We start from the raw sequence: 26,501 nt of genomic DNA on the forward strand, positions 1-26,501 counted from the left end.
GCGGTGATGGTTTTAAAGGTGTATACATATGTCACGGTATACTTATTGCACTTATTGCAGCTTATCGTATGATGATCATACTTCAATAAAACTGTATGCTTTAATGCCAGTACTAATATTACATGTAATGCTCAGAAGAACTAGTTAGAATTCTAAATGCATATAGCCCTGCAAATTGGCTTCTTCAAATTGTTTTACCTGTAAAAATTGTAGTCCTTTTGCAGTGATCAAAGATCTATTTTATCCCTGCCACTCCTTTCCTACCCAAGAGCCTTCTGACAATTTTGAGCATGTACGATACACCTCTCTCAGCTCCAGTACCTATGTTCAGGAACTTCTACTAAATACAGAGAAAAAAGGACAGCAGACGCAATTGCTTCTAGGCCTCCTGCCTCCTTGGTTTTGGAAAGTTGCTTACTTTTAGGTCTTTGTCAGTGGAACATGTCCCAGATCTTGTTTCATGTCTGTAGTCATAAATGTAAAAGTTATTTCCAGTGCTAAAAAATGTATGAAGGCTATGAAAATGCTAGACATCCATCCAGGGGCTCCAGTGAACTTGCACGAGAGGAGGACTAGAAGACCACTGGTTTACACTCTTGTCAGATAACCTTATGTCCACATATACCGAAAATAGTAGGTGATAGTACTAAAAGGATCTCATTGCTTCTAATGAACCTACTGAGATGAACATAATTTTTAATATAATTATTTGCTTTCTGAAAATCAGGCATGTACTTGTTAAGCTGAGTATAGGTAGTCTTCTCACTTCATGATTTGCTAGTACAAATACTGCTGTGCTAAAAAGTTACCCAACTCTTTCAAGAGCAAAGCCACAGATACTACTTATAACCTAAAGTAATTTTGGTACCTCATTCTATTTTTTTAAAACAATTTTATTGAGATGTAGTTCACATATATAGTAGACAATTTGAACCATTTAAAGTGTGCAGTTCAATGGTTCTTTGTATATTCAGAGTTGTGCAATTATCACCACAATCTAATTTTAGGCTATTTTTATCACCCCCAGAAGAAACCCCATATCTATTAATAGTCACTTCCTATCCTCCCCCTGCTCCCCTCCCAGCTCTAAGCAACCACTGATGTACTTTCTGTCTCTACAGATTTGCCTATTGTGGACATTTCATAGAAACAGAATCATACAACATGTGATCTTTTGTGACTGGTTTCTTCACGTAGCATGAGGTTTTCAAGATTCATCCATGTCCTAGCATGTATCAATACTTTATTGATTTTAATTCTAAATAAAGTGCCATGGTATAGAATTATTTATCCACTATTATTTGTGTATCCATTCATTAGTTGATGGATATTTGTTTCCCCTACCCTGCTTTTTGTATATTATAAATAATGTACTATGAACATTTGTGTACAAGTTTTTATGTTGGATGTATGTTTTCCTTTTTCTTGGGTATGTTCTTGGAGTGGAATTGCTAGGTCATATGGTAACTCTATGGCTAATATTTTGAGGAACTACCAAATTGTTTTCCACAAAGCATCTGTACCATTTTATATTCCTACCAGCAATGTAGGAAGGTTCCAATTTCTCAATATCAACCTAAAGTACTTAAAAAAAAGATTTTATTTATTTATTAGAGAGAGAGAACACAAGGACGGGGGGAGGGTCAAAGGGAGAGAGAAAAGCAGACTCTCTGTTGAGCAGGGAGCCCGACATGGGGCTGTATTCCAGGACCCGGGAATGATGACCTGAGCCGAAGGCAGACTAGTAGCCTTCTGAGCCATCCAGGCACCCCCTGAAGTACTTTCCAAGCTTCATTTTATCCCGTAAATTGTTGGTCCTATTTTATCAGAATGCAGATCTATTTTAAGGAAGCTGCTTTTTCCCCACTTCGCAAAGATGATTCACATATATTTTTCTTTCTCTAAGCAAATGTATTTGAACTGGTTTATCCTAAGGTATCTTCTAACTAAAAATCTGTGCTTCTCCGAATTCTTCATCTTCCAACAGAAAGAATGGCTCTTCTTATTTGCACCTTGCAGTTTGACCTAAATAATAATGTTTGTTTGGCAAGGAAAAATAAACAAAACTGGAGTCCAAAAACTGAGTCACCGTTTTAAGTAAATCATCTATAGTCTAACTAGTTACCCTCTCTGCCTATGAGCCAAAATCTTGGCATGCTTTCTATGTCTTCAGTTGCTTTTGAAAAGTTCAGGTATTATTTTACAATGTATGAATAATTTAGAAAATGGAAAAAAAAAGGAGACTGAACCTACTTTCTATATAGGTGACCTTCTTAAAAAGATTTTATTTATTTGAGAGAGAGAGAGGGCACAAGCAGGGGGGAGGGGGAGAGGGTGAGGGAGAAGCAGGCTCCCCGCTAAGCAAGGAGCCCGATGTGGGACTCTATCCCAGGGCCCTGAGATCATGACCTGAGCCGAAGGCAGATGCTTAACCGACTGAGCCACCCAGGCACCTCCGAACAGCCCCCTTTCTAAAAGAACAAAACGAAACAAAAAAACCCCAGCTGTATTGAAAAGAATTTATATACCCTGAAACTCACCCATTTAACGTGTATAGGTTTTAGTATTTACCCACAGTTGTGCAGCCACCAGCAAAGTCAATTTTAGAATATTTCATAACCACCACGAAATCACTGTATCTTTAAGTATTTTGACTTAACATATTAGAGAAAATGCTTATTCCAACATTAATATTTAATGATTTTATTCCTATCATGATCCTCTTTTGAAGTTAATTACTCATCATGTAACATTAGTACACAAGTTTTTTAAAAAAAACCTTATAAAAATAAAATAATCCTAATGGTGTAAAAACAAACAAACAAGAATATTTCATAACCCCAAACACCACAGCTATTAGTATTTCCTTCCCAATGATCCCCCTCCCTTGCTCCAGGCCCTAGGTAATCACCAGTCTACTTTTTGTCTCTGTAGGCTTGCCTGTTCTAGACATTTTGTTTATATAGAATTGTATAATATGTGGTCTTCTGTGACAGGTTTTTTTTTTTTTTTTTTTTTTTTTTTTACTTAGCACAATGTTTTCAAGATTCATTCATGTTATAGCATGTGTCAGTACTTCTTTCCTTTTTACTGCCAAATAGTACTCTGCTATATGGATATACCACATATTGTTTATCCGTTCATTAGTTGATGGACATTTGGGTTATTGATACTTTTTGCTATTATGAATAATGCAACTTTGAATATTTGTGTAAACAGTTTTGTGTGGCATCATAGTTTCAGTTTTCTTGGGTATAATATACCTAGGAGTGGAATTGCTAGGTGATGTGGTTAACTCCATGTTTAATATTTTGATGCACTACAAAAATGTTTTTCCAACGTGGCTGCATGATTTCAATCCTCATCAGCAGTGTTTGAGGGTTCTAATTTCTCCATGTTCTTGGCAAAACTTTTTATTATCTATCTTTCTGATTATAGCCATCCTAGTGGGTATGAAGTGGTATAGAGGCCAGTCAGGTGTGGTTTTGATTTGTATTTCATTAATGGATAACAAATATTGAGCATCTTTTCACGTGTTTATTGGCCATTTGTATATCTTCTTTGGAGAAATGTCTGTTCAAATCCTTTGTCCATTTTTCAGTTGCATTGTCTATTTATTGTTGAGTTGTAAGAGTTCTTTTTGTATTCTGAATACAGATCTCTCTGATTGAATTGACTGAATAGAAAAACAAATATCTTTGATTGAATTATTGTATACAAGTACAAATACCTACCAGATATGATTTGAAAATATTTTCTCCCATTCAGTGGGAGAAATTTTCACTTTCTTGATAGTGTTCTTTGAATCATGATAGTTTTTAATTTTGATGAAGTTCAATTAATTTATTTTTTCTTTTGTTGCTTATGTTTTTGGTGTCATGTCTAAAAGGGCTTTGCCTAACCTAAGGTCATGAAGATTTATTTCAATGTTTTCTTCATACAGTTTTATAATTTTAGCTCCTACATTGAGATCTTTGATCCATTTTGAGAAATTTTTGTATATGGCGTGAGATGGGGGTCTAACTTCATTCTTTTGTATGTAGATATCCAATTTTCCCAACACCACTGGTTGAAAAGATTCTTTCCCCCCACTGAATTGTCTTGGCAATCTTGTCAAAAATTTATTTCTGGACTTTCAGTTCTGTTCCAATGATCTATATATTTATCCTTCTGCCAGTACTACACTATCTTGATGACATTAACTGTGTAGTTAGCTTGAAATCCAATATTCTTTTTTCTTTTTCTTTTTCTTTTTTCTTTTTTTTTTTTGAGAGAGAGAGAGACTGAGCAGGGGAAGTGTGCAGGCGGAGGGAGAGGGAGAAGTAGGCTCCCCACTGAGCAGGGAGCCCAACATGGGGCTCGATCCCAGGACCCTGGGATCATGACCTGAGCCGAAGGCTGATGCTTAACTGACAGAGCCACCCAAGTGCCTTATACGTAACTTTCAATGTAAAAATATATTCAGATTAATAATTTTCATTTAGGGTACTACTACTACTATGTATTTAATGTACATTTTATGAACATTTGTGTACAAGTTTTTATATTGGATGTATGTTTTCCTTTTTCTCAGGTATCTAGGATACATACCTGAGTACATAGTACTACTAGTCATGGTATTGATCAATATCAATTGTAGTGTTAAAGCCATGTTGTACCTCTCTTTCATTCAGAAGCCACAAATTTTGAACTATGACCTAGTTGTAACTTTTCCTCTTGGTTTAAGCATCCAACAGATTTATTAATCACAGCTGTAACTGGGTGGGGGGATGAGTAAAATAGTTGAGGGGGATTAAGGAGTGTGCTTGTTGTGATGAGCTCTGGGTGTTGTATGAAAGTGTGGAATCTCTATATTGTACACCTGAAACTAATATTACACTCTTTGTTAACAAATTGGAATTTAAATAAAAACTTTAAAAAATCACAGCTGCAGCTCACACATTAAACAATTACTCAAGCAATTCTCACATTGATAAGGAATCTCAAGGCAAAATAAAGAGGCTTCTCTCCATTATAATCTGTTGGTTTTGTGGTTAATATTAGACTACGAAATTTAAAATACAGAGGCAGCATAACAAAAGAGCATAGGTTTTGGAGTTTAGAAAGAAAATAGAATTGAATCCTGGCTGTGCCATTTACCAGCTGTAGAACTTTTGGAAAGTTTCTTACCTTAACTAAAACTCAGTTTACTCATCTGTTAAATAGGATTAATAGCTCCTACTTCATTGGGTTGTTGTCAGGCTCCACAGCTAACACATCAAGTACAAAATCAGTGTCAATAAATTTCAGGGTTTTTTTTGGTGTGTTTTTTTTCTTTCTTTCTTTTTTTTTTTTTTTAAAGATTTTATTTATTTATTCATTCGACAGAGATGGAGACAGCCAGCGAGAGAGGGAACACAAGCAGAGGGAGTGGGAGAGGAAGAAGCAGGCTCATAGCAGAGGAGCCTGATGTGGGGCTCGATCCCACAACGCCGGGATCACACCCTGAGCCGAAGGCAGACGCTTAACCGCTGTGCCACCCAGGCGCCCCTCTTTCTTTCTTTTTTTAATCAGAAAATCTTCCTTGAGCACTCAGGATTTAAATATATATTACCTTCCTGGTCTAGAAGTCTGTCTTTGATTTAGGTCAGTATGGAAGTATTTTAACAGAGGCTAACTCAGAACTCATTTAATAGCTTGTGATCTTTTACTGCCATTAGATTCAGATTTTTCATACATTTTTTCCCTTTAGTCCATAGGATTATACTTTCATTAATCCATATTCAGTTTATTCTGAGGTTATCTTGGGCATATTTTTCTTTTCCTCATCTCCCTCAAAGAAAGTAGAAATTTGAGAAACGAAGTTTTGGAAAATTATCAACCAATGATCATTGTTGTTGGCAAAAACTAACTTGAAATGAGGATCCTTGATACAATTATGATTATCATATCTATCAATTTTCTTGGGACACATCTTCAGAGAGAGACTAAAACCAATTTCAGGGGACACCTGGGTGGCTCTGTCAGTTAAGCGTCTGCCTTTGGCTCAGGTCATGATCCCAGGACCTTGGGATCGAGCCCCTGCACTGGGCTCCTTTCTCGGCGGGGAGCCTGTTTCTCCCTCTCCCTCTGCTGCTCCCCCTGCTTGTTCTCTCTCTCTGTCAAATAAATAAAATCTTTAAAAAAATCAATTTCAATTTGTATTCTGTTCATGTGCTTTTCCCTGTGTATATCTCAAGGTATTTACCATTCAGTTAATGTTCTTAATACTTCTGTGAAACCCATGGTCCAAGAACATTAACTTAATTTACTAGTGGGTAAACTACAGCCTAAAGTGGTTGGGTTGCTTTAGGCATCTGGACAAGTCTAGGGAAGTTGACAGCTGCCAAACTAGGCCTGTTTATTTAATTTTGTGTCCCAAAATTGAGTTCCTCTGAAAAGGAGAAATCTTTGACTGTGCCATCATGTCCCCAGTGAAACTCTTAAGTTTTTTTTTTTTTTTTTTCAGCTAGATTCTTCATTTATTTACATGAAAAAATGTTTGGAACTTTACGCCCCACCCAAATCCTTCTCTTCAATGCTAATCAGTATCCTTGTTTTGTGTGTGTGTGTGTGTGTGTGTGTGTGTGTGTGTTTGTGCACGCATGCGTGTTTCACCCTTGGCAGTTATTGTCTTCAATAACTCTTCAAGTTATTGTCTTAATTTTTGCCTCCTAGCATTCTATTTTGACCATAACTATTTTTTATGCTGGTAGTATAAGACTGCATTCAGTAGGTTCCTTGCTATTATCTATTGACTTAATAATTATTTGCTGTAAGTCCACACTGATTTTCTTGGGTACCTTCATAAATGTAATTTTTAAACCTTCTTTAATTCTGGGTTTATTTACTCCCTAACAAAGTGCTGAGCCCTCCTAGATACCTCTTGACTCCTTTCTTTTCCCTACATCCCTAGTTACTGGACCACCATATGGCTTCTATAATTTTATTCTGATCATATCAATATGCTGCTTAAAATCTTGTAGTGGTTCACCCTGATTCAGAGTGAAATGTGATCTCCTTTGCTTGATATAGCACACCCTTCCTGATCTGGCATCCACCCACTTCAGGATCCTCATGTAATCCTTCCCACCCTGGGCTCTAGTCATACTAAAATACTCACTGTCCTCTGCCTCCGCACATGCTGTTCCCTTTATCAGGAACATCTTTCCTCACCCTAGATCTAAACTAATGTGTCATCCCTCTCCCTCCTTAGAGTGTGAGTTCTTTCATGGTGGAGCCAAGTGTTCTATTTTTGTACCTGTAGAGGCTGGGAGAGTGCTAGATACACAGTGCGAGCTTTATACATGTTTGTGTGATTAGTTCATGTAATTAATAGCTGCATGGCTCTGGAATTCACCATCAACAGAAAATACCTTAAAATGACCATTAATAATGAAGTTTTCATGAAATTCTGGAGTTTAAGCTGTGGTATCCCAAAATAGGACCTGGTTGGGACCTCAAGGGGAATCTGGATTTAGTAGAGGGAATTGGAGGTTGGGTGAAGGAACACGGTGATCAAACTTGGAGAAGCTCTATGAAGTTCAGTAATTTCAAAGGAACATCGGCAGAAAAAAGTTCTAAAGAATAATTTTATTTTTTGTTTTCTATCATTTTAACTCTTTCATCAAATTTGTCATGTATTTTATCAGCTAAAGATCTAAATAGTTTGGACATTCATTGTAATCTTAATGTTTTTAGTTGTCTGAGCACCAGTAATGCTATACAAAAAAATGTTTTGTGTGTTTTTCACACATATTGGCTGCTGAAATACAAAAATATCGTAACTCCACTACTCTCCCTCCCGATCCTTGTGAGACACACTGCACAGACACTGGAGGGGAGAGAGGGAGGCTGAGGCTAAGGAGGGACAACTTCGAGCAGCGTCAACTCCACACATGAAAAATTCTCCCCAAGTAAGAAACTAGCCTTTTTAATGACAAGAATTGTCTCTACACAAATATTTAGACATTTAAAAGTTAAAGAATTCCACGTACAGAATATTAACACTGGTAGAAGAATGTGTTGTCAGTATCCTATAGTGCTAACATTTGCCTCAGGCATTTATTAAAAACTGTATTAAGTGTATAAATATTACACAGAATAACTTCTAATATTTTATATTTTATAACTTTTTATACCTTTTTCCCACTCCATCAACTAAAGACCCATAGTTTATTTTAACATGTCTAAAGTCATAGCAGTCACAACAGTATTTAAACAATGGTCAGGACGCCTGGCTGGCTCAGTCAGTAGAACATGTGACTCTTGATCTCAGGGTCATGAGTTCAAGCCCCATATTGGGTGTAGAGATTACCAAAAAAATACACAAATTAAAGAATTGTCAATTTTTTTCTGTAACTTTATGCACATATCTATGGAAACTACTGATAATCTGTATTCTTGAGTGTATTCCACTATTGATAGCTGAATACGTACTTACTTTCTTTTTAGAAATTAGGGGCTGAATGATTTGAAAATAGGTTTATCGACAGACTTGTCCCTTCCTGGTCCAGAGTATTGCTAGTGTTCTCTCTCTTCTGTTCTGTCTAGGGCATTCTAGAATGTGAGTTCCGGCATTTACCCAGGGCCATAGTAGCCAATTTTGCTTTAGAGGTTCACAGTTAATAAACACTGGGGCAATTGGGAATCAGAGTTTAGGAAATATAATTCCTTAAGACTAGGTGCACCATCAAGTGAAATTCAATAAATGTTCTATGTTTGTAATTATGTGCCATATTATTAATAAACTTATTTTTTCACGGGTGATTATTATTTGTATCTTATGTATTTGCTACAGTTACTGTTGTTTGTTGTGTTTGAAATTTAAGTGCCTAAATATGTTACTACAATAAACCAATACATTTAATTATGTATAAAACAATCATATGAATAACAGCTACAACTATTTAAAGTATTGAAAGATTTTCAAATACTTTCAATTAATTTTTCTCCTTTCTAGAAATCTCTTTTCAGAATTTCTGAAAATCTGCACAGCCTCCTGGAAACATCAACTGTTATTGAGATGCCAGAGTTGACACTAACTTCCTAACTCTGCTTTAGCTTCTTCTTGGTGACTAGCATGGTAAAAATGTTAAATGTGTTAGCATAAGTAATGCCTGTGTGATTAAGAAATTATTGGAATTCCAGCATTTATCCTGATATTCAGTATTATACCAGATACTAAACATGAAGCTTATTAAAAACAACAGTAAAAGTTTCAAACCTTTTTAAAAAAATTTTTTAAAGATTTTACTTCTTTGTCAGAGAGAGAAAGAGAGCGAGAGCATGCACAAGCAGGGGGAGCGGCAGGCAGAGGGAGAAGCAGGTTCCCTGCTGAGCAAGAAGCCCGATGTGGGACTCGATACAACGACCCTGGGATCATGACCTGAGCCAAATGCAGACTCTTAACCGACTGAGCCACCCAGTTATGCCAAGTTTCAAATTTTTTATTTTTAGCATTTTATTTAGCTATTGACCAATAACTTCTTGAAAACAAAACAAAACAAAAGGACGCCTGGATGACTCAGTTGGTTAAGTGTCTAACTCCTGATTTCGACTCAAGTCATGATCTTGGGGTTTTGAGATTGAGCCCTGAGTCAGCTACACGCTGGTTGTTGGGGCTGCTTAAGATTCTCTCTCCCTCTCCTCCTCTCCCCCCACCCCCGCAAAGTTAAAATTGACTACATGGCAAATTCTTTCTCATAAGCAGGTGATGACAAAAGTATATTTGATAAATCCCTTATAAAACATAAATTTCCAGGGGCATGTGGGTGGCTTAGTTGGTTGGGCATCTCCCTCTTGATTTCAGCTCAGGTCATGATCTCAGAGTCTTGAGATCAAACCCCATGGGGCTCTGCAGTCAGCGGGGAGTCTACTTGAGATTCTCTCTCTCTCTTTCCCTCTGCCCCTCCCCTGCTCTCTAATAAATAAATAAAATCTTAAAAAAAAAAGCCCAAAACATAGATTTCCAAAAAGTTCTGCAATTCCAAAATGTAGGTTAGTTTAGTTTTAAAAAGTAATTTAAATATATTAAATATGAGATTACTAGAACTAGTTAGGTGTTCTTTTGATGTTCTACTGTATTCTTTAAAAAAAAAACGTTTTGCTTTTCTTGATTTCAAAAGAAATACATTCATTATAGAAAAAAATGGAAAATACAGAAAAACATGGAAAAGAAAAAAATCATCAGTAATTGCTCCACCTAGATAAAATATTTATATTTTGGAGGCTATCTTTCTAGTTTTGCTTTTTCCTAGCAAGTGCAATTATTTTTTATAAAATAAATAAGTCCCTGTGCTAGCCTCTTCACAAAAGCTGTGTACCAGGAATCTTACAGAATAGAGATCTAATAAATGGGACCCAATGTTACTACCTTCCCCTCTTCCCTTCTCTCATGATAAAAACACCTTCTAATCTTTTTTGTCATATCTGGAATTGGTATACAAAGTTAATGACTAAAGAAAGACATATTTATGTTTTTAACAAGATAAAAGAAACGGGAAAACCAAAAATATTCAGATAAATATTTTAATTAAATTATCACAGAAATCAAAGTTGCATATATGGACACAACTATGTGTCTGTGCACAACTATGCATGTGTATATATACCCATACGACTATTTACAAATATGTAAACATATGTACAAAGTCTAGAAAGGAATATACAGAAGTATGTGTTAGGGTATTGGGGTGATGTTACTTTTTTATTAATTTGTAATATACTCAACAAACCATTACACTGAGGTAGGACTATTTTAACGTTAGAGAATCTTATACAAGTGAATTTGTTCAAGAGCTTCTCTGTCAATATGCTTTTCTGGGTATACATCATAGTTCAGTGGTACCTCTTCAACCCAGGAAGATAACTGTATATTAATCTGGAAGAAAAATGATTATAAACAAACATGAAAATTGCAGAATGATCCTGTTCTCTGGAACTTCAAGAAATCATGATGAACTAAGTAACTGAACACAAGAGATTTTTTTTTTTTACAATAAGCAGGACTAGGTTTACATGGTGTCGCACGAACAATTCTCTGTTGTACTACATGGTAGGTCTGTGGATTCAGGATTTAATTTACTTTGATTTTGGAATTTTAAAGAATAAAGAAAATACAGAATAGAGTAATTGTTTTAATGTAACTATTTTAATAATTATCATTAGGTTTATTTTTTTAATTTTTAATTTTTAATTTATTTTTTTTGATGTAAAGTTCAATGATTCATTAGTTGCGTATAACACCCAGTGCACCATGCAATATCATTAGGTTTAAACAATAAAAGACTAAAACAACAATGAGAATACACAGAGGACAGAGAAAACTGTTCATAGGTACACAGTGATGGTGCTAAAGGGTTGCATGAGAGGGGCTAATCTCCCTCCATAACCTTCATCAGGCCCTTCCCTTTACATTGTAAACTTGAGTCTCTATAACACAGAAATTCTAGAGCTGCCAATGAATATATCTGGTTAAAGAAGTTTCATTAAATAACAAAGCAATAACGTTATTCAAAAATTCATGCATAAGGACTCTTTCATAAGTAATAATTTCCAGTGGTTATCTAGATAGATTTATATATTTAGTGTGAAACCATTATTTTGTTAAGTGAAAAATCACCAAATTATTTCAATCTATATAGAAATGATAAATTGGAGACCATACGTATATATATTTATTTGTTGAGTTTATACATACACACACACGCGCGCGCGCGCGCACACACACACACACACACATATTTAAGTAGGCTCCACACCTGGTGTGGAGCCCAATGCAGGGCTTGAACTCAAGACCACTAAGATCAAGACCTGAGTTGGGATCAAGAGTCAGATGCTTAACTGATTGAGCCACCCAGGCGCTCCTTGGAGACCATACACTTTAAAAGGCATACTGTTATAAGCATGGAAAAGTATGGTAGGATTACACCACACATGAGATGGGTCTCTCCTGGAAAAGAATTAAGTGGAGGGAATGAGGAGATAAACATCTTTTCTTTATATATCTCAGGATTTCTCTTGTTATTGCAAACATGAATTACTTTTATAATTTAGATGATTGACAAAAATTTCTTAAGGAAGTATTACTGATGATGGTTTAGTTTTTTTTAAAGGAAGAAACAGACACTTAAATTTGGCAGTGCTTACAGGTAAGGAAAGCACTACTAAAGAAAACTATAATAATACTCCATTACTAAGAAATACAACAGTATCTTTCATCTAGGGGTCTCTAAGAACTTTATTAATACTAATTAACCTTTATATAAGGGTCAACTTATTGGGCCGAAACTTATTAAATATGGGCCTTACTTTACATGGAGAATCTAAGGAACGAAGAAAGTGGTTTGTACAAGATTCCAAACTGTGCATAGTACTTGGGCCTCCAGTCTACACATCTGATTCTACAAGCCTTGAACAACTCTGTTCCATTTTTTTTTTTTTAAAGATTTTATTTATTTGTCAGAGAGAGAGAGAAAGCACAAGCAGAGGGAGCGTCAGGCAGAGCGGGCAGAGGGAGAAGCAGGCTCCCTGCTGAGCAAGGAGACTCATGCAAGACTCTGTCCCACGACCCTGGGATCATGACCTGAGCCAAAGGCAGAGGCTTAACCGACTGAGCCACCCAAGCATCCCTGTTCCTTTTGTTCTAAGGGGAAAGTTATGATGTGGGTGTTCTAAGCCTTTTACAAACATTTAGTAGCATTTGTTAACCTAAAACTGTAACCCCCCAGTTGGAAAAACTGGTTGGAGAAGCAAAGGAATCTATATCAAGATAAGAATTACAATTTCAGAGCTCTTGAGGCCAATGAACAAACCACAAACCAGTTCTTAGGCCATAAGTTACTGCTATTCTTTCTATCATCTGTCATGTATTCAGACAGAACATCTCTAGAATATCATAATAGCTATCAGAAAAAAGTAGGAGAAAAGTTTTGACAATAAAAATGCTGGGAAAGGGACACCTGGGTGGCTCAGTCGGTTAAACATCTGCCTTTGGCTCAGGTCATGATCCCAGGGTCCTGGGATCGAGCCCGGCATCAGGCTCCCTGCTCAGTGGGGAGCCTGGTTCTCCCTCTTCGCTGCCCCTGCTCCTGCTCTCTCTCTTTCTCGTGCGCGTACTCTCTCTAATAAAGAAATAAAATCTTTGAAAAAAAAAATGCCGGGAAAGAGGCTTACATACCTGAAGGCCTGAGAGAGAATCCTCAAGACTTGGTACTGTTACTAATAATGATCCTTGTTTCCTTACATTATGGCTGATACATTCCCAGGCTCTGCAACATATTAAAAACTTGTATTTTAGGTTTTACCAGACACTGAACACTTTTTAAAAAATGAGATGACAAGAGAAAATGCAGCACAGGCAATATGTAGAAATCCAGATGGACAAAATGTTTGCCTGCAGGAAATAGGACTGCAGCAACATATCAGAAATTGGTAAATTCTTCAGTTCCTGAAGGGGGTGTTGGGAAAATTGTGCTGTTACAACACTGAAGAGATTTAGCAAGATGGGGATTTGTGTTATGACGAGGTATTATTAAGGCCAAAACTCAGTTTTCAGAACCAATATACAAGTCAAAGCTGGATCAGCAGATAAAGCCCCTTAAACTCTTGATTTTTTTGAGGTGGGGAGAGGGAGAGAGAAGGAGAGAGGGACAGAGGGAGAAAGGGAGAGAGAGAGAGAGTGTGTGTGTGCGAGCGTGGTGGGGGAGAGAATTCCAAGCAGGCTCCAAGCCCAGCACAGAGCCCAACTTGGAGCTTGATCCCATGACCGTGAGATCACGACCTGAGCCAAAACAAAGAGTACTGACTGAGCCACGCGGGAGCCCCTTAATGCCACTTAAACTCTTGATGAAATGTGTTAAAACTGGTTCTGTGGAACAGAGAAGGGCTCAGAGGTAGAGGTGGGGAAGAGTAGTGGAGAAAGGCCATAGAAACCAGAAGCCAAGCAAAGACTAACAATAGAGCATGACATGTAGATTACATCTTTTAAAATAACATCAAGAGTGAAATAATACTTTATTTGGTTGTCAAAAATATTTAATGGAAAGACTTTTGGGCAATATGGCACCTGTGGAGTGGGGCCAGCCAGTTGAGAGAATGATGAAATGCCATGTGCATTTTTATATGTGCCACAGGGCAGTGCCTGCCCAGTTCTGACTAATTCAGTGCAGACGTGAACTGGCTTTCTATACGGCGCATGAGTGTTGGTAGTACACCCCACCACTGGGGAGCAACAGTCAAGCAAAGCAGAGGTGCACATCCCTTGCAATGGGCAGGTGGGCAGCACTGTCATCTGCATTTCTTTTAGTTACAATAATGGTTATTAGGTTTAGTATTCTGGAGTTTATTAGGCAAAATGATACAAATGTTCTTTTTTCTCAGGCTAGATCGAAACTCATGTAGCAGTGCTTAATAGTCACTGTGCTTGGGCTAGAGCTATTGTTTTGATGTGGTTCCTTAAAAATGACATATTATAGAAGTTTAATAAGAATGAAGAAACTGACTAAATTGGCACGGTTGGCCATGATTCTCACACTAGCCCTTGCTGTTTCTGGTAAGTTGTCATTCTGGTGGCTGTATCTGTCTCACCTACTCAAAAAACGCACTGAGGCACCTTTTAAACTAACAATTACTCTACAAATCTGGGGTGTTACTCTGTAATGAGACAGGGCTTATTCTGAAGCCTGAGTCTTTCCTGAGTACACACTTTCTATTATGATCATATATTTCTGTTTTCTCTTGTATATTAACTCCTATAGCAGTATCATTCCACTTGTCCCAGATTCTAATTAAGAGAAGTCCTTGGAGGCTATATGTGGTGCCATCTTTCTTTTTCACCCAATACAATACAGAATTAACATAGGTCAATGATCAATTTTGTCAGAACGAGTCCAGTGTCAGAACGGTTTACTGTGTCTTCTAAACATTCTCCTGTAAACTCATTCATGGCTATAATCTATATTTCGAATTCATTGCACTAGACTAATTTAGGAGAAATGACTGAACTAACACATGTGGCTGATACCTATTCACTGAACAATGTAGAGCATGTGAATGTACCAAGAAAGCATTTAAAACAACCCAAATATTCAGTATTTCTGGTGTCAGGTTCACCAGTGGCTTTCATCATTCTTCTGCAGTCAAAATCTTTCTGTAATGACTCTCCAAAGACTTTAAGGTACTTTACTCTTTTATCTTCTTATACAACATAAACCTGGTCATATTTCATTCTCCAACAATTATGTAATATTTTGGCTACTGGTCATTAACTTAAAAAGGTGAAAAGCTTTGTCCACTGGAAATTAAGCTTAAAGAGGGCTATGATCAAGACAACTTTGCTCCTGTTGTTTCTGGTCTTCAGCTTGTGACAAAAAATTGTTGCCCACTCTGGCTGAGCTTTGATTATATGATTAGCTTTCTTTTGAACTAGTTTCTTTTTAAAATATTTAAGCTGTTAATTTCATGGTGACCTTAACCTATTAGTAATGGGTATGTGCGTGAGCATGCGTGCGTGTGCGTGTGTGTGAGAGAGAGAGAGAGAGAGAGAGAGACAGAAAGTTGGGGGTAGGGGAGAACACAGAAGGTAAAAGGTGGGAGGATAAAGAGGTTTAGCCATTCAGGAATCCACTCTGTATTAACTGTTTATGGTCTGTAATTATATGTCTTTTTATTTCTCTGTAGTATAAACCTTATTGATGCACTAATCCAAACATTTGTGTAATTACATTTCGTACATATGGAAAGGAGTTTTCCTGCATCTAGAGTACACATATGCCATTATGATTAAAAAAAAAAAAAGTCAGCAATCCTAACTAGCTAGAAAATCAATGTCTCAGACTATGGACCACAAGAATTTTTTTTTTTTTTTTAAAGATTTTATTTATTTATTTGACAGAGAGAGAGAGACAGCCAGCGAGAGAAGGAACACAGGCAGGGGGAGTGGGAGAGGAAGAAGCAGGCTCCCAGCGGAGGAGCCTGATGTGGGGCTCGATCCCAGGACTCCGGGATCACGCCCTGAGCCGAAGGCAGACGTTTAACGACTGAGCCACCCAGGCGCCCCCACAAGAATTTTTTTATTAGAGGGACCTATTGGTCCTGATGGGTCACAAAACATCAAATTGTGGCAGAGAAGTCAAAAAAGTGATCATAGATATGCTAATTTTTCCATTCCCTGAATAGTGGAATAGTTTTAGGAACCAATTTTCCCACCTTGAAAATATTTTTAAAGTTTGAGAACTAATCACTATTTGGGTTAATATTCTTATATCTCCTATCACTTATAGAAATTAATTCCCATCATTTTGTGATAGGATAGCATATGACATGTTTTTTTAAAGAAAACAAAACGGAGATAGAAAAGAGTAAGTCTGTGGGGCACCTGGGTGGCTCAGTCATTAAGCTTCTGCCTTCGGCTCAGGGCGTGATCCTAGAGTCCTGGGATTGAGCCCCACATCAGGCTTCTCTGCTGGGAGCCTGCTTCTTCCTCTCCCACTCCCCCTGCCTGTGTTCCCTCTCTTGCTGGCTGTCTCTCTCTCTGTCAAATGAATAAATAAAATCTTAAAAAAAAAAAAAAAAAGAGTAAGCCTAAATGCCCATGGGGAATGGTTATCTTATTGCATTCCTGATTGCTAAGCAAATGCTTGGGTCATGATATCATTTAATATATGCCTCCCCCCATTAGATGTAATATTTTACAAAGTTAGACAATCAAAGTTTATTTTTGTTTTATGCATAATATATTTCCTTATTAATATAATCTTGTTGAGGTTGTTTTAAAAAACAGTTTAACATGAAAATAACTTTACCAATTCCTTTTTTCAAAAAATATATTTATTTAAGCAATCTCTACACCCAATGTGTGGCTTGTATTCACGACCCCAAGATCAAGAGTCACATGCTCTATCGACTGAGCCAGCCAGGCACCCTGCTAATTCCTTTTCATACTTTGTGGAATATATTTTAACAGATTTCTTGCTTGAATAAATAACATACCTGGCCTGTTCTGCCTCGTCAAGAAAATATTCAAAGACATTATTCATGATAATAACGTCAGCGTTTTGCAGAAGTGAACCCTGGGTACAGATGTCTGCATGAAGCACCTAAAGAAGAATGAGTTCATTTAAGAAAACAAAGATAACCACAGAAGAAATATCTATCGGTTCAATGATATGAGGTTAACCTTAATTACAATGGGAGAAAGAACAGTATATTTAATAGTATCATCTATGGGAGACGTTTAGTATCTAATTAAAAACCATAAACTTGTGAAAATTTGTTTTAGATAGATTTGTTTACGTAGTCATATAATTACAGTCTTTCAATCCCCAGTTCAGAGCTTTCCCCACTATCACTACGTCATTAATTGTAAGAGTCAAAGGCCCTAGAGTCAAACTCTGGCTCTATCATCAGCTGAGTTTGTACACTTAGGCAGTCAGTGTCCTCAAAAATAAAATGGGATAATATCTGTCCTGATTCATAGAATCAATGGGATCATATAAAAACTATAAAAGTAATTTATATATTATAAAATGTTGATACAGTATGTTTATGGGCTTTGTCTGACTTTTCTTCTAAAAGTTACTTGATTATTTATCCAGAGAAGCAAACAAAACAATTTCTTTAAAAACTATATGCCTCACACCCAAAACAATAAAATAACTAGGAATAAACTTAACCAAAGAGGTGAAAGACCTGTACTTTCAAAAGTATAAAACACTGATGAAAGAAATTGAAGATGACAAAGAAATGGAAAGATATTTCATGTTCATGGATTAGAATAACAAATATTGCAAAAATGTCTATACTACCCAAAGCAATGTACAGATTTAATGCAATCCCTATCAAAATACCAACAGCATTTTTCACAAAACTACAACAAACAATCCTAAAATTTGTATGGAACCACAAAAGACCCCAAATAGACAAAGTGATCTTCAAAAAGAAAAACGAAACTGGAGGCATCACAATTCCAGATTTCAAGTTATATTAAAAGCTATAGTCATCAAAGCAGTGTGGTACTGGCACAAAAACAGACACATAGATCAATGGAACAGAACAGAAAACTAAGAAATAAACCCACGATTATATGGTCAATTAATCTTTGACAAGAGAGGCAAGAATATGCAACAGGAAAAAGTCTCTTCAACAAATGGTGTTGGGAAAATTGGTCAGCTACATGCAAAAGAATGAAACTGGGCTACTTTCTTACACCATACACGGAAATAAACTCAAAATGGAGTAAAGACCTAAACGTGAGACCTGAAACCATTAAAATCCTAGAAGAGATCACAGACAATATTTCTCTCACACTGCCCACAACAACACCTTTCTAGATAGGTCCCCTGAAACAAGGGAAACAAAAGCAAAAGTAAGCTATTGGGATTTCATCAAAATAAAAAGCTTCTGCACAGCAAAGGTAACAATCAACCAAACTAAAAGACAACACCCTGAATGGGAGAAGAGATTTGCAAATGACATCTCTGATACAGGGTTGGTATCCAAAATATATAAAGAACTTGCATAACTCAACACCAAAAAACCAAATAATCCAGTTAAAAAATGGGCAGAAGATCTGAGCAGACATTTCTCTAAAGAAGACATCCAGATGGCCAACAGACACATGAGAAGATGCTCAACATCACTCATCAGCAGGGAAATGCAAATCAAAACTACAATGAGCTATCACCTCACACCTGTGAGAATGGCTAAAAACAAAAACACAGGAAACAAGTGTTGGTGAGGATGTAGAGAAAAAGGAACCCTCTTGCACTGGTGGTGGGAATGCAAACTAGTGCAGCCATTGTGGAAAACAGTGTGGAGGTTCTTCAAAAAGCTAAAAATAGAATGACCCTATGATCCAGCAATCGCACTACTGGGTATTTATCCCCAGAATACAAAAACATGAATTCAAAGGGATACATGAAGCCTTGTGTTTACCGAAGCATTATTTATCATAGCCAAATTATGGAACCAGCCCAAGTGTCTTCCTTCAAACAAATGAATGGATAAGATGTGGTATATATCTATATCTCTATCTACCTACCTATATGCGATATTATTGAGCCATAAAAAAGAATGAAATCTTACCATTTGCAATGATGTGGATAGAGCTACAGAGTATAATGCTAAGTGAAATAAACCAATCAGAGAAAGACAAATACCATATGATTTCACTCATACGTGGAATTTAAGAAACAAAACAAACAAGCAAAGGAGAGAAACAAACAAAAAAAGTAGAGAGAGACAAACCAAGAAACAGACTCTTTACTATAGAGAACAAACTGATGGTAACCAGAGGGGAGGTGGGTGGGGGGATGGGTGAAAGAGATGATGGGGATTAAGGAGTGCACTTACGATGAGCACTGAGTAATGCAGACAACTGCTGAATCACTATATTGTACACCTGAAACTAATATAACATTGTATGTCAACTACACAGAAATTAAAATAAAAAACTTAATAATAAGAAATAAAAACTATATACCTCAAAAAATTAACTAGACCACAATCAACAAGTCTTATAGAACATAGGCAAAATAACAAGAGAAAACATCTATTTTCTCAAATGCAAAACAAACCACTTTTATTTTAAAAAGAAGAGATCTTAAAGTGATCTTAAAAAAGAAAAACGAAACTGGAGGCATCACAATTCCAGATTTCAAGTTATATTAAAAGCTATAGTCATCAAAGCTATAGACATCAACTATTTTGTATTAAAGGATTTCTTTGGTCTTACAAATAAATAGTATTCAGAATGTTGTGGGGTCTGACTCTTAACATATTTTATTCTCTTTTTCAAGTAATAATCAGGTGGGTCTCCAGTCTCTGAAACACACCTTTGACATGTTCCTGAACACACAGAAAATAGTCAATCACTTTAAACTTTCTAAACATGTTGCTGAGATACGAAATAGGCATGCAAATTAACCTACTGATATACCACCATTTCCTCTTTTTCTTTCCTATCTCTGTTCACTCTCCCACACCCCACCCCACAGAAAGGGTAAAAAAAGAATCTGGTGGATCAATTAATTATGGCAACCAAAAGAGATCCCAGGGACCCCCCCCCCCCAAACGACTTTGGACAAACTGGAATGCTAACACTGCAAAGGCCACATGGCAATCAAAATCAATTTAACCAATTTTTAATGGGCACCTTCTATATACAAGATACTGTGCAGGGAGATTCACCATGACGAATGAGATGCAATAGCTACACTCAAATACATTATATTCTAGTAATGGGATGAAACAGCTATGCTGGTAACTCTAAGTGCCATCAAAGCAATAAGTGAGATATGAATAAAGAAAAATTCCCCTTTAGCCTAGAGGAGAGCGCAGAAAGAATTTAAATCAGTGGGTCTTTCATGTGAAGATAGTGCATAAGACACATGGCATGTACTCTTGTTCTTTCCTGAAACCCCATTATAATCACAGCATAGGGTTATTTATTTATTTATTTTTTTTTAAAAGATTTTTAATTTTTATTTATTCGACAGAGATAGAGACAGCCAGCGAGAGAGGGAACACAAGCAGGGGGAGTGGGAGAGGAAGAAGCAGGCTCATAGCAGAGGAGCCTGATGTGGGGCTCGATCCCATAACGCCGGGATCACGCCCTGAGCTGAAGGCAGACGCTTAACCGCTGTACCACCCAGGCGCCCCAGCATAGGGTTTTTTAGAAAAGAAGATGTATACCCACAAGGATGGGGGGAATGGGAAAGGAAATAACAGAGACAAAATTGTGTAAGTTAGGAAAAAAAGAGGAACCAGTAAGGAATATAGGAGACCAGAAAAATCTGATTTCTAAGCTAGACAGCAAAGACCCAGACCTGATGTATATACGGAATCTCAAAAAGGCTCACAACTGATGGCACCAGGTATCTCTGGGTGAAGGAGTAGGGACAAATGCTAAAAATAAGGAAATTGGGTTGAAAGTCAGTTTGAGAAGTACCCAGACCCCTATATGACTACTCATACCCCAGCAAAAGAATAGAGGCTTATTCTCTGGTAAGGGTAAAACAAAAGGTGTCTGGGTCGGGGGACACCAGGACCAGTTCAAAGAAAGGCTAATGTACTGCAAACAAGGGAAGTAAGTCAGACAGGATGCTGTGAATCTCTTACGTTATTTCACTTCTTTTCCTCTACCATTCAGTCCCCAGGATGTTGTTTGCCACTCAGTAAGGAGACTGGAAAAGTTTTTCTCTGGGCAATCAGACCAGCCCAAGAGGAAAGATCTGAAGATACTTCATCAGATATTCCCCCAACTAATTCACCAGCCAAACAAGATCACTGGACAGTGAAGCCCGCAGTGCTCAGAACCCCCCACTTCAGTGCTGGGAACTTCCGCCAGCATTTTTGTTGCTCACTCTTAAGTCTGAACGGACGACCAAGGGTTCCTAGACTTCTGAGGAAAGTCCTGTTACAAAAGACCAAACAAGAACAAAAACAAAACAAAGAGCAGAGCCTGAGACTTAAAGGCTACCTAGATTTCAAGATACGGTAAAAATTTATAACCCTAGAATTCTTTTCTGTTTATCTTAGGGCCTCTCAAACACAACAATTGTCTTTACCATGGAGGAAGGAAACTGTTAAGGTTGCCAATAAAATGGTATAAAAACAGCTTTCTGTCACTGGGTTACTAAGAGCCACTGAAGCCACAAAAGTATGTGGGGTGTGCATTCATCCACATATACTCTGTTGAAAAGCAAGGGGTAAAAATCTTTTAACATGTAAATAAATGTGTTTTACATACCTTTATCATTGTCTTTAAAAAAAATAACAATAAGGTACTTGGATCTCCAGTTATTTATTTATTAAAAGATTTATTTATTTTAGAGAGAGAGAACATGTGTGTGGGAGGGGGAGAGCAGAGCAAGAGGGAGAGAGAGAATCCCAAGCAGACTCCCTGCTGAGCACCGAGCCCCACGCAAGAACCATCCCACGACCCTGAGATTGAGACCCGAGCCGAAATCAAGAGTTGGATGCTCAACCAACTAAGCCGCCCTGGCACCCCTTGGTTGTCCATTTATAAACTAGGATTCTTAAGAGGTCAATTTTTAAATCTTAACTTTCGATTAGATCGACATTCCGGTTATGTGATTCCTATTATGCAAGAACAATGTTTCTGTTCACTAAATACCGAATAGTGAGAAAAACCCACGAATTTATTACTGGACAATAAATTTGCTTTAATCATTTGCCTCTCTATTTCAAGACGAGAGAGAGACAGAGAGAAAAAAGGAAGTTTGGAAGGAGAAAAAAAAAAAAAACCATTTCCTTCAATAAAAAAGGGGAGGACTAGATCCTTAATCGTGCCGAGATGTCTTTCAACACCTTAACGCGAGAGAGCCCTAAGTGCTCAATATCCCTCTGCATTGCTGTTAGAAGTGTAGGATCGTCAGTGAAAGGATAGAATTATTATATTGACCAAAAAACTTCCTTTCCCCTTTCCGGTTATTTTTCCCCTTACATAAAGGAAAAGAGAAAAGTTCTGTTATGGCCCAACCCAGGGCATCATTCCCCCTGCACTGCCATTGCGTGGCATCCACAACTCCTCCTGGAAACTCGGAAAAAGAAGGTAGAGAACTGAGAGCATTACTTAATCTTTTTGCTTACTTTCAACATAAGAGTTTCATTAAGTACACTTTTGACCTACATCTAGAGATCCAAAAATGCCGCTACCAAAACTGTACTATAGTAGAGACGAAGGAAATTAAGAAAAATTCTACTTTCTAATAAAATTGGAGAGGAAGAGAAATTGGAGTGGAAGGTAATTTTAATTAAATTCACCTTTATTGTTTTAAAGTACTAAGTCAACTCAATCTGTTTCTACACAACAACCAAGAATGGATTCAAAAAGATTTTCCAACTCTAATCCAGAAGAAGCTTGGCTAAATAATGCTATAAAATAGATAACAGAATATATATTTAAAAGGGTACCTTTAGTACAGCATAGGGAACACAGTCAATGATACTGTAATAGCGTTGTATGGTGACAAATGGTAGCTACACTCATGGTGAGCATTGCGTAATGTATGGACTTGTCAAATCACCATGTTGTACACCTGAAACTAATGTAACGTTGTGTCTCAACTGTACTTCATTAGTAAAGAAATACATAAATAAAAGGGTACCTTTATTCTGTCAGTGAACTGGTATTTTTTTATGACCATTTCCTGCAATTGGCAAAAATCTCCATTCAATTCTACTCCAAACAGCTGCAATGCCGAACTGTAAAGATAACCCTGAAAACATGAAGACACGTTATGATGCAAATGAATGAACTGTTGAGTTCATTTCTACATAAAATTTAAAAAACCACACTTTAAGAAAACAGAATTCAATAAAGTAAAAATAAAATGAAAAATAATAACATGTATGTAATACAACTTCAAGAACTTAAAAGACTCTTACTGATCAAGACCTTGATTGTAGTTTATTAATTTCCATTATTTAAAAGTAATTATATTTTGAAAGACTGATTTCTTACTTTCCTGATAAAACTACATCAATAAAGTTGGAAGTGAGAAAAGTGATCGCATACAGATTCTCTGTTTAATACCCTATTTCTGTGATTTCTTGAGAAGTTACAGCAGGGGAAAGCAAGAAAGGAGTTAACCCGTGGGAAATAAAATGGAAAATCATGCACAGTCTGACACTAGAGAAAGGTGGCCAGAGACATGTCCTGTTTGGCTTAGGGAAGTCAGTCTGGTGTCTGCAATCTGCCAAAGATAACTGGCCAATTATTAACAAGGATAGTCAAGAACTGACTAGATATTATTATGTATCCACTTTTAGTTGCAGAAACAAAACAATAATATGGAAGGAAAGGTCAAATCGTATTCTGAATTATCACTTTACATCAAGTGACACCCACGTGTGAACCAAATTTGCATTTACAGCTCATGATAGATTTTTTGAGTATGTTCAGCAGAGCCTAAGTAGGTATTCAAAAGTTTTTTGTTGACTGAATCAGTAACCATTTTAATATGGAGAAAAAGGAGAATATGTTTAAATTTATTAATGCTGCCACATACTTGCATAGCTGCATGTCTTTTGGCTACATACTTTCTAACAAATCAAAAAACGGATAAGAGTGGAGCAAATATGGTAAATAATCATAATCTCTAAGGTTCTCCCAAAAAAACCAGTTGACAAACTGTATTTTCTATTATGGATATCTTTCCTAATTACAGAATAAAAGCCTTAACACTGAAAAAGAAATGAAGCACTGAAGAGTTAAGTGTTTCTGTGTAGAGCAGGCAATGGATATCGGGAACTGAGAGTTTCTGGCATGAGCCTCTACTGCTGTTGGCCACATGTCTTAACAAGTCTGCTAATGACAACCAGAAACCACATTTAAGCTTTTTGATAAAACCATTTAAGAACGTTACAAATACTCATGATTTGAATTTTTTTAAAAAGCCACATTGAAGTGATATTTCAGACACAAATGTCTACATTCAAACTTGAATCACAGAAAATTGGAGCAAGATGTGTCCTTGGATATCACTTAGTTAGCTTATTTACAGGTAAGGAACGTGAAGCCAGGAGTGTTAAGCAACTCTGTTATGGCCATATGCAATTTCCTAGGTCAAGTAAATTTTATAAAAGCTTTTATAAGAGTTCTTACCAAAGCTCAGTACACTATTTAATACAGCACAAAGAAAACGGAGTTAGAAGGTCAAGAGTGACTGACAAAATAGCAAAGTGTTATGAGGTCACCTGCTTCTGCTTTGTTGATACTCCTTCATTTGTGTCACAGAGACAAACCAGTAGAGGAAATCAGATAGTTGGCCTTTGAAATTCCAAATTCAATATGTTATTTTAACCTTATTATCCTGTTACTCTAATAAATGAAGCCAAGCTGTCACCTTGCATGGTGGCAGGCAAAACTGTTGCTAGCAGGAGGAGAAAGTATTTCCCAAATGTTGAATGTGTCCACAAGCTGGACTTTACCCCATAAAGGACTGTGCCAAGCCTGGAGCCAACGTCAACCAAGACCTTTCCCGACAGATCAGGGAGTACATGATGATAAATGAACTTCAATTCCATGAGGGAGAAGGAATGAGAAATAAATCCTGGAGAATTAAAAAAGAATAAACATCAAATTGTGCTTTGGTATTTAACATTCTATTCTGTATTTCTAATACTTTTATTCATATTTTTAAAGTGTATTTCATATTTTTCTCTTCTAAATCAATGAAAGCTATTCAGAGATTATTTAGAAAAAATTAAAGTGATAATTTTGCACTCATTCACTCTGAGCTATATGAGAGAAGAATAACTATGAAGTCTCTGACATTTATTTTTAAAGATTTATTTATTTCAGAGAGAGTGAGCATAAGTGGGGGGCGGGAGGGGGCAGAGGGAGAGGGAGAGAAAATCCCAAGCAGCCTCCACACTGAGCACAGAGCCCGATACGGGGGTCAATCCCATGACCCTGACCTGGGCTGAAACAAGAATCGGACACCTAACCGACTGCACCACCCAGGTGCCCCAAAGTTTCTGACATTTAAAAGGCCTCTAGGGAATAGCTACCCAGAAACCTGTCTTTATCCCTATGCCCCTCACTTCCTTCTTGCTGTTGCTTAGAAGGTCCTTGGTTTTTCCCTTCTTTTCCCTATGACTGTTATTCTATGGGATGCTTCCTAACTTCCATATTATCTGGCTTTCCCACCTTACCCCAGAGCAACCACAGAATAGCCCCATACTACTGCATAGAATATAGACTACCAAATGAATGACCATCTCTGGAGTTGAGCAATATGGCAGCCCTGACCAACCTAAAATGTGTTCTGGAGTGCAGGAAAGGGTGGTATGAAAGGAATTGAAGATATGCCCATAAATTATTCTTATTTCCCTTAGTTTAATTACTACAATTTTTAAATTGTTACAAGCTTCCTAGCCCATCTTCTACCTCCATTGTTTCTGTAATCAAATATCTGGGAGAGTATGAGTGATTTTTTAAAGACTTACTATATTATGTCCTACATAATATAATGGTCAGGAAGGGGAGAAACTTTGGCCATAACTAAAAGATGGTGGCAAAGAAAATGGAAGCAGGCAGGCTAATCCCTTGGAAGAAAATAAAGGGTGTGACTGGGGGATGGGGGTGGGCTTTGACCACCATAGACTTTTCTGCCTAGAGTCCTCATCCTCACTGTCACATTAGTGCTTCTGCCTTGCGTTACAGAGTCATCATTAGTGTCATAGCTAGTCAAGCCCCTTGTCATATAAGGAAGGAGAGTTCCACAGATGATAGCTTTTTCAGATTCATTGTGGCTATATGGGCTGGCCTGCACCCCCAGTCACTACTTACCACCTGATTTCTATGGGAAATGCATCCTAATCTTTAAATTTTTATTTGTCAAGCATATCTCTTCTTTAAACTTCTGTAAATCAAGGGCACCTGGGTGGCTCAGTTGGTTGAGCATCCAACTCTTGATTTTGGCTCAGGTCAGGATCTCAGGGTCGTGGGATTG

At 37.1% G+C, this 26,501-nt stretch overlaps 1 protein-coding gene across 4 annotated transcripts in view; it reads right to left on the reverse strand.

Annotated features, from left to right (window-relative positions):
• LOC123793978 (uncharacterized) overlaps window positions 1-26,501 on the reverse strand; it is a 69,732-nt gene that overhangs the window by 26,155 nt on the left and 17,076 nt on the right. For 2 of the 4 annotated variants that reach the window (XM_045800089.2, XM_045800098.2), the window contains 5 exons: window positions 24,976-25,097; window positions 23,151-23,261; window positions 17,011-17,117; window positions 13,199-13,289; window positions 10,535-10,900 (listed from right to left, as the gene is read on the reverse strand). In XM_045800089.2, coding sequence (XP_045656045.2) covers window positions 10,784-10,900; window positions 13,199-13,289; window positions 17,011-17,117; window positions 23,151-23,261; window positions 24,976-25,097 — 548 coding nt within the window. In that variant the 3' untranslated portion in view covers window positions 10,535-10,783. Of the gene's footprint in view, window positions 1-10,534; window positions 10,901-13,198; window positions 13,290-17,010; window positions 17,118-23,150; window positions 23,262-24,975; window positions 25,098-26,501 lie in introns of those variants that run through there. The other 2 variants (XR_015723069.1, XM_045800107.2) reach the window with 2 other exon arrangements.

This window comes from Ursus americanus, chromosome 35 (genome assembly GCF_024610735.1).
Source record: "Ursus americanus isolate L20-20 chromosome 35, mUrsAme1.1.p, whole genome shotgun sequence".
NCBI lineage: Eukaryota > Metazoa > Chordata > Mammalia > Carnivora > Ursidae > Ursus > Ursus americanus.